The following is a 12,306-nucleotide window of genomic DNA, read 5'->3' on the forward strand; positions in this document are numbered from 1 at the left end:
AACAAAATTTGTGGTAGGGTATGAGCTTTTGTAAGTCACAGCTCACTTCTTCAGATACCTGAAGATACTTCTTTAGATACTTCTTCAGGTAGTTGTAGCCAGGATAGTTCATGTAGCCAGCAGGCTCTCCTCCCAGCAGCCGTGAATGCACCCAGGTCCACAAGACGCCTCCAGAAACAGAACCACCGTGGTCAGCCTGGGTGTTGTCCCCAGAGAGTGTGCAGGAGTGGCCACACAGCCGCACAGAATGCAGAGGGCTGGCCAGCCCTGCCCTGCACGGATGCCCTACATGGCCAGGGTGGGGGGACAAAGGGCCCCTGGAAGCCTCTTGATGGGCCTTCGGCCCCATCAGTTGGCCCCAGGGGGAGGGACCAAACATAGGATAGGATGTAGCCTAAAGGAGGGGCGTGAATCCCCCCAGGGAGGCTCTATAAAAGGCGGGCCATCCAGGGTCGCTGGGGAGGAAGAGCCAGGTGGCTCCTGGAGAGATAGAGAAGGGCGACTGGCTACTCAGAGGCGAGAGAGGGTGCTGTAAACCCCCTGCATTCTTAAAGATAGGAGGCTATTTTCTGGGCTAGACTGAGTTTGTAGAAAGCCTTTTTTTTGCAGCTGTATCAACTTGCTTTGCCAGCAGCAGTGCTGGATCTAGTATAACGCCATAGCTCAGTCATAACTAAGTCTGCAAGGGTCAACTGAACTCCATCAAAAATGGGTAGTACAAAGTCCTTCAATATCTCTGCCTTTATAATCAGCATCACTTCCATCATGGGTTCAGTTTCAGTTTGTTTGCTTTCAGCCAATTGACCACAGCTGTAGTAGCTGTTGATGAAAAGCCTTTTTAATTAGGGGGCTGCCTGTAAGCCAGTGAAAGAGAAACATCTTTATACAGGAGGGGATGTAGATCTCTGATAATGCATTGAAGTGGTTTAAGTCGCGAGCTGTAGCAATCAGTGGTGTTTGGTTGTTGCCTATTTGGGTCACTCTTGCAGGACCTGGTTCAGGGTACCTGTCTTTCTTTTATTGATCTACTCTTTTGCTTTACTGGGTAAGTACTGCAATCCATAAATTCCTTTTGTAAATCCTCTAGGTCAGACTCTCTGCCTGACAGGTCAGAACAAATGCAACTGTAACATAGGTAGAGTATGGATCTCTTTATATGTTTTAGTTGGTAGCTGAAAGCATGCAGGTTTGTTAGTCAATCAATGGTTCTTCTTTGGGACTATGAGGAACACTGAATACACCCTTTGGGTTCTGTGAGCTTCTGGCACTGGTTCTATGGCCTCTATGTCTAGTAGATGCTGAATAGCCTTTTCCAGAAGTTGGTGTTTCTGATTTGATCAATTCTTTGGAATCTGGAGGGAAACATCTTGGCGGCACACAGTTGAATTCCAGCAGATACCCATTGGTCACTGTATCCAATACCCACCTATCACTTAATGTCTGTTGCCAAAAGTTCGCAAAGCTTTGCAAAGGCCCTCCAATCGTACTTGTTGCCTCAGCATACTTATGCTGAGGTTCCCCTTTTCAGTTCCTTGGTGTTCTGACTGGATCTGCTGAAGGAGGAGGATCTGCTCTCCTCTCGAGGTCTGGTCTGCCATCTTCCCCCGAATGACCTGGAGAAACTTGTGTAGGAAAGATGCTTGGATTCTTAAAAGGACTGAAACTTCTTTCTTGATTTCACTCCCTCCTTCTTCAAAGGATGAACTTTCTTCTTTTCTTTGTCCTCCACCAAGTATTTATCTAAACCTTCTCCAAGCAGATTGATGCTTTTGAAGGGAACCACAGCTACTTTGGCTTGAGCTGAAGGGGCCACATTCCAGTTCCTAAGACAAATGTTGAGTCTGGCTGCCATGCTACATGTACCCAGGACTATTTTCTTGATTTTGTCCTTGAGTTCTTTAGGGTCATTGCTGCTTGTCACAGCCAGATCTGAGGCCCAAGAGAATACTGCTCTAGCAAAGAGTGAACCTGCAGTCGATGCTCTGAGAGATGTAGCAGATGCTTCAAAATTTCGGCGCAGAGTCTGTTTGACCCGCCTTTCACAGGAATCCTTCAGCAGGCTATTCACGTCCATAGGTAGAATGGAATTGGATGCCCAGCTGGTCACAGATCATCTTGGCAGCATCTGGAATCAGTGAATAAAACTTAGAGAAAATAGGGTATTTAGTTTTAGGTTTTGCTGGAGCTTCCCATTCAACCATCAAGTTATAAAAGGCTGCTGGAAGGGGAATCCCTGACGGAGCTGTTCCCAAATTGGGGAGAGTTCTCTCCCACCTCTCTGGGAAATATGAGTCTGGTTCCTCTTTTCCTTTAGCCTTATGGGAAAACTCTAAGACCCTCAACACTTTAGGGAGCAGCCTGGCAGACAGTTTCTGGGGAAACAGTCTTGTTGCATTGGAGTGACTATCTCCTTTCTCTTCTGATCTCCTCTTCATCTTCTGGTAATTCCTCTTCCTCCTTAACCAAGGAAGAATCCAGCATTTCAGAATCTTCAAACTGGAGGTATAGCAGCGGGCTGTCTTCTCTATAGTATCTGGTCTCTTCTACTTTTCTCTTCATTGATCTAGGGGTGGGGGGGAGAGTGAGGTACTGTCTCTTTTTCCTCTCTTGGAGCCAGACCCCTGACCGGGTTGTTCCTCCTGTCTGAGAGCTCAGACAGGAGGGACAACCTCCTGCCTGTGTTCCTTCAGAACCTCCTTGAGTTTCTTTCTCATCTCCGTGCTGAAACATGCTAGCAGGTTTGCCTTGGTGTCCTCCCCCGATAAGTCCATATTCTGATTCTTCTCCCCTCCACCAGCCTGTTGGGAGGCCTGGGAGGAGGTAAAGGGAGTTTGGTAAATCCAAGTCACAAATTGTGCTCTCTGAGTCTTGGGAGGTGGCTTGGCCTGCCTTAGTTGACATTCCTGCCAACAGAAAAAACTCCCACCAAAATGAAAAGGAAAGAGAGACTGAAAGTGAAAATACACCACTGTAACCCTGGCTGAGGGAAGGGAAAAAAGAAAGGAGAGGGCTCCCTTTTACACAGGGCCAGTTGGCTTCAAGGCTTCTTCTGCTTTTTTTTTCTCTTCTGTCTTCTACAGCCCCCCATTCCCCACTGGATCAGCCTTACTGCGGTTCAGTCCAGCTTGCCAGGGTTGGAGCCACTCCTCTGTTGCTGGAGTCTGCTCCTTCCAGGCCTGTGTGAGCTTCTGTGAGTGTTGGTGCTCCAAGACAGGCTGCCGTGGACTCAACTGCACCCTCTGAGTCAAATGAGGCTGGAGACCTTGGTGGGAGTCCACTGGTGTGGCCGTGGTCCTGAGAGTACCTAAGGCTGTCAGCTCAAATGCTTGGCACAGGGGTGGGGGGAGCCCTTCCCATCCCTTGCGAGCTTGGTGCTGACTTCTGTCTTCTCTTTTCTTTCTTTTTATCTGGGATCGCTGTGCTACGCAGAGCACTGCCAAAAACATTCTGCTCGGAAGGCAGGGATAGAAAGACTGGTGATCCCCGGGATGAGCCCCACCCCTCCAGGATCAAATCAGTCAACTGACCCTGCCTTTGGAGAGGAGTAGCTGAATCCCAGAAGTGAGGACTGCCCCACTCCCAGAACCACCAGAGAATATCATCAATAAATCTTAGGTACATGACAGAAGTTAATGCACGGGAGTTAAGGAAACACTGCTTTAAATGCTCGCATATAGTGGTGCCATGTGGGTGCCATAGCTGTGTCATTAATTTGAAGATACAACATGTTATTAAATTCAAAATAGTTGTGGGTGAGGGCAAACAAACAAACTTTAATAGCCAGGTTTGTTGTAGCATCATCTGGGATAATGTTCTTGATGGCTTGTTATGCGTCTTTGTGCAGCATGATGGTATATAAAGGCTCAACATCTATGGTTGCTAAGATAATATTTTCCAAAAGGCTGTCAATGGAGTGTAGTTTTCTCAGGAAGTCAGTTGTATCTTACAAATAACCGGTGGTACTGATAGCATAAGACCTGAAGATGGAGTCCTTAAAACCAGACACCCCCACTGTCGTAGTGCCAATACCTGAGACAACAGGGCTTCCTAGGCTGCCGGGTTTATGACTGGTTTCACACCTAACCTTTAGTTAGTTTAGTTGGTCTTTCAGGTGCCACTGAACTTTTGTTTTATTTTGCTAAAATGATTGTTACCCCTTTGCAATGATTGCAGAAGCATGTATCTAAGTATATGTTATGTTAAAAAAATGAAGAAGTATCTGTGAAGAGGGATAATGTGAATCTAGGTAACCCATTAATGGGATAATGTGAATCTAGGTAACCCATTAAAATTTTACTCTAAAATTCAAAAGAATTTTCATCTGATATAACATTTTATTCTTTTGCAGGAATTATTCCAAAACATTCTTTTCGGGGAAAGCGGGAGAACTAGAATTGTTTGCAGTCTCTTATATATCATGCAAGCACCTGATCCAAACATGTTTATTAAGAAGAAAGTCCAACAGATATTAATGGAAAGGGTGAAAACAGATAAGATGCTGTACAGAACTCTTTTTTTTTCTTCTAAAACAGCAGGTGTGTGGGATGCCAATTCAGATCAGGAACATGGCATGCGAAGAGGAGAGCTTTAAGCCTCTCTCCACCCCTCAGATGTGTTTTTCCAATGGCTGGGATATTAAGAACCCCATACTGCACTGCATGCCATTCCTGAGGCTCCATAAGGGAAAGCAAAAGGAAAATCAGAAAAGTGCAGCATCACATGGGGCCTTTTAGATCCAAATACAAAAATTTCTAGAATCAATTCTAGTTATCACACATACCATGCAGGAAACAAGTACCTCTTCTTAAATTCTATAAATGATAAAGCTCAACTCAGCTTTAATACTGTGCAATGTATGTTCTAATTAAATAATAAATGATAAATGTTATGCCAGGCAGTATTGTTAAACAGTTTTATCTAACGGTCACTATCATGACTATAAACATACTAATTTGTCAGTATACACTTATTTTCACAGCGAATTGTTCTTTCATTTGGAGGACTTCTACCCGGCTTTCTACTAACTCAAGGCAACCTACAGATAAACATAAACATTAAAAAAAACAGAAGACTATAAAAGTATTAAAAACCTGACTGCAACAGCTTCAGCAAATCAACAACAAATAAACAAACAATAACACTTCAAAACAAAGAAAAAGTTCAAAATAAAATAAAGACAATAAAAAACAGCAATAGGAAAATTACCTTTAAAGGGCCTTTTATGTGATCATCTTGAACTTCCACAGTTGATGAATCATGCCTAAACGTTACCTAGAATTCAAGGAAAGCAGTTTAAATGTTAAGTGCTTTTGATCTTGGAGTTCCAAAGTCTACAGCATCTGCCAATTATAACAATAAAAGACAAAGAGCTATATATGTCTTGTCTCCCGCCCCAGCTTTCAATCCATTTGGACTACCAAATTATTCCAGGCACTCATTATGTACTATCATAATCTATCATAGAAATATAACCTATTTTTAAAAACTTATCTCCAAATTGTCTTTCTTTGAAAGTAGCAGAAATATATTTAAATCTGAAAAAAACCAAGTTTATTCTAGAGTTCCCCTTCCCTATTTATATCTTTAAGATGTTTGAGCTCAATATACTAAACTTACACAGCTCCCAAAGCAGATCTGAAAGCTCCATAGATCAACTGTTACCACTACCAAATGCTAATCAATAACCTAATGCATTAATTTTAGCAGTGAATTACAGTTACATACTGAATGTTTTCTTTATGATGACATACCATTCTTTGTGGGAAAGTGAGTTTCCTGGAACTTGATTGTCTGGAGCAAGGCAATCAAAACTGGACAATCTAAAAGTATCGCCGTGGTCTTGGCTTTGTGGTTCCTGACGTTTCGCCAGCAGCTGTGACTGGCATCTTCAGAGGTGTAGCACCGAAAGACAGAGATCTCTCAGTGTCAAACAGTTTGACACTGTTTGATACTGCCAAAACCATGGCGATACAGCCCAGAAAATCCACAACAACCATCGTTCTCCAGCCGTGAAAGCCTTCGACAATAAATCTAAATGTACTTTCCTGGGACTAAACCCTACTGAAGAGAGCTAAGGTGGAATCTGAACAGACGTGCCTTTGTTCAGTTTGGTTCTGTTGGGCTTCCTCTGGGTTGAGCTTGCATTTGGGAGTGTACCTTTGGCCATTGGCAGTCTTATCCCTGTGTGTTTCTGCCTGAGAGCCTCCTTGGAAACAATGAAGAGTGGCTGAGGGCAACTTCAGGGGCCCATAGAATTGGATCTTGCAGTCCAATCTTCCTGAAACTTGGGTGGTCTTTAGAGGACAGTTAGGAGTAGGTTCCCTGTAAATTTGGTGGAGTTTGATTGAAAAAGACCACCCCCATTCCCTCTGATAGCCCCCAGATAGTTTTCATCATATGGAATAATGGCTGAGGGCATCTTCAAGGGCTCATAAAATTGGACCTCAGGGCCAATCTTTCTGGAACTTGGGGGGACAGTTGGATCCCTGCAAATTTGGTAGTTTTTTTGAAAAATGCCCCCCACCCCCACATTGTTTTTCCCTCAGGGAATAATGGCTGAATAAATCCAGGATTCTAATCTGTTTTACATATGATTTCTAACACATAGGCAACAAAAATTATCAGTTAGACTGATTATCTTGAGCATCTTTTCCCAGTTTTTCATACAGTTCATGCCCAACATGCTCCTTTCCAGCCTTCCAAGTATCCTTGCGTGACCGCAAAGAATCTATAATTGCCACCCAACTGAACAGCAGCAACAAGCTGGAAAAGGTCCATAACCAAACTTAATTTCTCTCATTCAACAGTGGTTTCTGTCCTGCATAGTCTATATGCCTATGGGAGGCAGCTGCATAGCAGCTATAGAGAACACAATAAAAGGAACTACTTCCCAGATAAGCAGTGATAAATGCCAATGGAGGAAAAATTCTCATCTCAAGCAAATATAACTGATTTAACTTTGTTTATAAAAATTCTCCTAACCTGATGGATTTGTGTGTATGCATGTGTGTTTTAAGAATTGCACATTTTGAAATAGAGATTAATGAAGTAATTGTATCAAATATTGAATGCTTTTAGCTTTGGAAAATCTGAGGTGATGTGGGTTTTCCAGAAAAATTTGAATTGGAAAATTTTCTGATTTGCAGCACAGTAGTCCAACAGTTACAGATAAAAATACTATATTTACATATACGCAGCAGAAATTTTTCAGGGGAGAAATGTAACATCAGAAATGTTTTTGTTTTGGAAAATTTTCTGCCCTGTGTCACTGCTTACAGCCCTGAATATACTTACTTTACTTTTTAAAGATACTATCAAGACAACCTACACTAATGCTACACTGGTACTGTTTACTTTTAGTGCTCCCTCCCCTAGAGTATGAGTCCCCATCAAGCTAGACTATTAGACAATGGAGAGAACTGACCCTAGAAAATGTTGTCCTATTTAAATACCCTTCAAATGCATCAGTGGAAAACTTACACATTAGTGTTCTACACATTACAGTGTTCTACATGTACACCTTTACAAGAATGTGTACACATACCTTGACTTTGACCAGTCTTTTTGCTGTTTTAATTTTGGCCTCACAGAAGGCCCCTCGATATTTAGCACTCACATCAGTGCCCACTGTCAAGTAAGGAGGCTCATCAATAGCCTAAAAGAGAAGGAACAAAGATTTCTTATGTGGTGATACTATTCTTTTTTTAAAAAAAAAACACCATTCAATACTTACTTCAAAAAACAAACACTATTTCCAGGCCCAAGTTATCTCAAGAACTGCAGCTATTATAATATTAAACAATCAAACAAGCTGAAAAATCACATGAACAGGAATAATCAATTCATGTTCAGTAAGAATTCTTTCTTTTTTCAGTTTTAATCTATCAGATTTAAGAAATGTATACATCAAAGGAAAGAACTAATGAGATCTGATCCATGAACTTATGTAAAAAAAGAATCCATACTCTTATTTGTTTTGTTGAATTTAAGCTCTTTTTTGTATTAAAATCATGGACCAATTAAAATAAATATGTATCAAATAACTTTTGAGAAAAAGGAGCTGTATATAAATATTTAGCATCTTCAGCCATTATCCACTTTTTCAACCATGTAATCCATGAGATAATTGAGGAAGTGGAAAGCACACATTTTCTAGTCTCATCCTCCTGTATGATCTTTTCTGTATCCCACTCTTTATTCAAGTAATTCACAACATAATAGATGGTATTCTCAGATAGTCTCATTGGACAGACACTGACTTGGTTAGCCTTAAAGCCTAGCTACATTACATTTATCACATAAAATGTGCCATATTTTAGGTGTGAGTTAAATACAACACTGGATCGACTAACTAAGTACACATAGCTACTTTGCATGGGTTGACGTTAAACAATAACCTGGAACTGTGCAGTCACATAGGGAAGCTTTTTTCACCTTGCTAGCATCATGTTTAAATTGGCACAGACTGATGAGAATTCTGGAGTCAAGATACCCTTTTTATTTCAAAGAGAGAAGATAGTATATGTTCACTCACCAAGGATGTTGCTTGGGTTAGAAGGCTCTGGAGATAGAGTAAGAAGGTAGCCAAGTTCAAAGATTTGAGAAACTGTTTTGCTAGGTATTGAAAAAGATTGACCAAGTATCTACTTGGGGATACCATAGGTATGGGGTATCCCAGGGTAGCTTTGAACTGGATTATCCATTAAGTTTTTTTCCTAATTCTACGATCATAGGTAATAAGTGGCTGAGCTAACAGGAGCATAATCCATTTTCCTAATAAGTAGTATCTCTAGTAGAGGTGGGTACGAACTGGGAAAACACTATGAACCACTGGTCCATGGTCCATTGATTTTCACGGACCAGCCCGTTCACAAACCGGTTCATCGGTCCATGGTCCATCACTTCTGGAGGCCCTAGGACCGCCCCTTTCGCACTCAGAGATGCCAAACTCACAGTAAGGCTTCAGCAGGCTCTCCTCCAGTCACCCTCCAAGTTTGGCCAAGATTGCATTTAGGAGGTCCGAGTTACAGACCCCCAAAGCAGCTGCCCCCAGGAAACTTCCAGCAGATACTAGGAGTCACAACAAATGCCAATTGACTTGCATTGGCTTGCAGCACCAAAAAGTTGCAATGAAGTAAAATCAAACAGAAAAGGGTGAGGGAAGAGCCCCCTCACTCACCACACAGACACCTTCCCAGCCATTGCCTAGGGAATTAATTCTTGCTCCTTGCTCACATAGAGCAGAATGGGAGCTCTCTGGTTGACAGGCAGAGCTGCCTATCAAGGGTTTGAGGGCTAAGCCTGGTGTTCTTATGGCTGTAGAATGTCCATCTCTCTGTTGTCTAGGGAATTAATTCTTCCTCCTTGCTCGCATAGAGCAGAATGGGAGCTCTCTGGTAGAGCTGCCTATGAAGTTTTTAAGGGCTGCAGAAAGTCTGTGGATGTCCCCTCCGTTGCTTAGGGAATTGATAGGTCAGAGCCAGGATGTCTGGACTCATAGACCATGGACCGACTCACAAGAAACTTTATCTTCTGTTATATGTTTTATATATCAACTTGGTACATAAAATGTGAAGTATAAAATAATTTTCTTCTAAAATTAAGAGCACATTTATTGTATTTTATATAGGATCCGTAGCACAGAAATATTGCAACAGCTACAAATTTTTCCATCACTGTACTTCCCTATGCAACTATTGAATGGCCAGATTTGTTCCACCTAGAATTAAGAAACCCTAATTTAAAATGTGAAAAAACAAGCAGGCTGGTATCTTGACTTGGTCTAACTGATATTGACATGATTGTTCATGCTTTTGAGCATGAAGTTTTCCACAAATAAACATCTACCCTGTCCAATAAATAGATTTCCCTACCTTTAAAAATATCTATGAATTCTGTAGATTTTAAGTAAGGAAATTAATTAAATTACAAGCCATAGGCTTGGCACATACACACAGCCACACACCATTTTAAAACAAGAAAATAAGAAGTATAATAAAATATGGGGGCATGGCTTCGATGGCTCATCAAGCAGAAGCCATTATCTGCTGCTCCCAGGTCTCTTGCTCTTAAAATAGCTTTAACTTACTATTTTGAAACAAATTAGTCTTGGAAAATGCCACACAAGGCTTCTAAGGCTAAGCAAAAACAAAATAATGTTGGGGAAGTTTCTTCGTTAGAGGGTTTTTTCGCTTCGGCAGAAGCAGCCAGCACCTCCACAGCCCCATCGAGCCATGGAGACATCAATACTGTGAGCCCTCTCCTAATGACAACATTTCTACTAGAAGCCTTGGGGAAACAGCGTTAAGAATTAAAACAAGATATGATTCGGTTTCGTTTTCTCGGCCATGTCGGACGCTCCTCTCCGCAGGTCCGAGAGGAAGCGCCCGAGCACCCTGACCGGGCGGCTGATCTGCGAAGATTAGCCCCCAGGACTCCCAGTGAGGGAGGCAGGGTCCGGAACGCAGCGGGAAGAGCCCCCTGAAATTGATGCAGGGGGTAAATTGCCCGTTTGTTCCTATGGAGGCCGGCAGACGTGCGCGACACCTCGAGTGCTGCCGGGCCATGGAAAACGGCAAAGAGCAGAACTAGGCGGAAGCCTGTAAGTAAGCAAATCCCTTCTGTTATTACAAGCGCACGTGAAGGAGTGGTGGGATCTGACCCTAAGAAGGCTCGTTCTTCCCCCTCACTGAGTTTTAGAATTTGGTCGGCGGTCCCCCCCCCTAAAATGGCAGCAAAAAAGCAGAGTCCCGCTTTGGGCAAGTCAATCTTGGCTGCCCTGCAGGGGAAAGGAGAGTCGCTCGAGGACTTGGTGAAGAGATCGGTTATCGAAGCCATAAAGCCCTTTGTTGACAAGCTGAATGAAACAGATCAAAGGGTGGGCTTAATTGAGAGCGAAGTGAAAACCATTAAGGAAGCAGCGGGGGGGGCAGAGAAGTCTGCTCGGGAAAATGCGTCACTCGTGAGGGCAACGAATAAAGAGTTAAAGCTGGTGGAGAACCAGCTGATTGGGCTACAAGTGGAACGAACACAGACAATTTTGCGCATCCAGAATGTGAAAGAGGAGGAAAATGAGGATTTATGGGATCTGGCCTCGTAACTATTGGCGACACCCGCGAAGGCAACTAAAGAAGAGGTAAAAAGTGCCATTTTGGAAGTCCGTTGGGCTTCTTCAAAATATGCAACGAAGCGTCAGCTGCCTCGTGAGATCATCATCGATTTTTCATCTAAGAGGATCTGAGACACTATCCTATACAACTCATACAATGCGGATCTGGACTTTCTGGGTAATAAAGTTAAGATACTGAAGGATGTTCCATTTTTAGTTCGGAAAAGAAGATTGAAGTATAAAAAGTTCGCAGCTCTTCTGAGGGAACGTGGAATAAAGTATAAATGGCTATTTCCGGAAGGTATCTGGTTTAGTTACAAAGATCAAGCTTACAAGATAACATCAGAAGATCAACTAAGGGATTTTGAGGACAAAAATCAAGAATTTCAGCAAGACACCAAGCAAGAAGAAAAGGATTTGAAGTCTAAAGGGGGGGGAGGGAACGAGCACTGTGGTTGCAGTTGCTCAGAGAGAACTGCGTCCAAGGCCCAGGGGGGGGGAGGAAGACTTAATTTGGATTGTAATCTGTATTTTGCAAGGTCAACCACTCCATCAATATCTTACAAAGTTTTAATTTTTTAATAATGGCAGTATGAAGGGAAAGCATTATTTGTAGTGTAGTGTTGTTATATGTTGCTGTTTTTTTTCTTTCCTTCCCCTGCCCCCCTTCTTTCCCTCTGTATTGTTAGTTAATGTAGGTAATAAAAAAATAAAAAAATTAAAAAAAGAATTAAAACAAGATATGATGGATATGATAACCCCTTTAGTTCATTGTATGGATGAACTAGGCCATTTCCAGACAGCTTACCTGCCCCCAGAACTTCGCGCCACGTTGCGGGGGAATGCAAAATATCGCATTTTCTCACGTGAGTTTTGCACGACGTAGCGCAAAACTCGCGCGAGAAAACGCGATATTTCGCATTTTCCCTGCAACGTGGCTCGACGTTCCGGGGGCAGGTAAGCCATCTGGAAATGGCCCTGGAGACTCAGCATAAGCAAACTGCTCAAAAAGCAGAAGCTATAAAGAAAGTTGCTGGCTTGGAAAAAAAGATTGGAATAACTTCTCAAGATGGCTGGTCTAGAAAAAAATCATGATACTGGATTCTCATTTAAGGGATAAAAATTTGAAATTTCTTGTTTTTTTACCAAACGCTGAGGCAGCAACGGAATTTTCCATTTTCAAGGCATCCTGGCTAGCT

At 42.4% G+C, this 12,306-nt stretch overlaps 1 protein-coding gene across 2 annotated transcripts in view; it reads right to left on the reverse strand.

Moving 5' to 3' along the window:
- The window catches only part of ARID4B (AT-rich interaction domain 4B), a 185,219-nt gene that overhangs the window by 90,656 nt on the left and 82,257 nt on the right, over positions 1–12,306 (reverse strand). For both annotated transcript variants that reach the window (XM_054976567.1, XM_054976559.1), the window contains exons 3-4: positions 7,544–7,654; positions 5,206–5,271 (exon numbers count right to left, since the gene is read on the reverse strand). In XM_054976567.1, the coding sequence (XP_054832542.1) occupies positions 5,206–5,271; positions 7,544–7,654 (177 nt within the window). The remainder of the gene's footprint in view (positions 1–5,205; positions 5,272–7,543; positions 7,655–12,306) is intronic.

This window comes from Eublepharis macularius, chromosome 1 (assembly GCF_028583425.1).
Source record: "Eublepharis macularius isolate TG4126 chromosome 1, MPM_Emac_v1.0, whole genome shotgun sequence".
Taxonomy (NCBI): domain Eukaryota; kingdom Metazoa; phylum Chordata; class Lepidosauria; order Squamata; family Eublepharidae; genus Eublepharis; species Eublepharis macularius.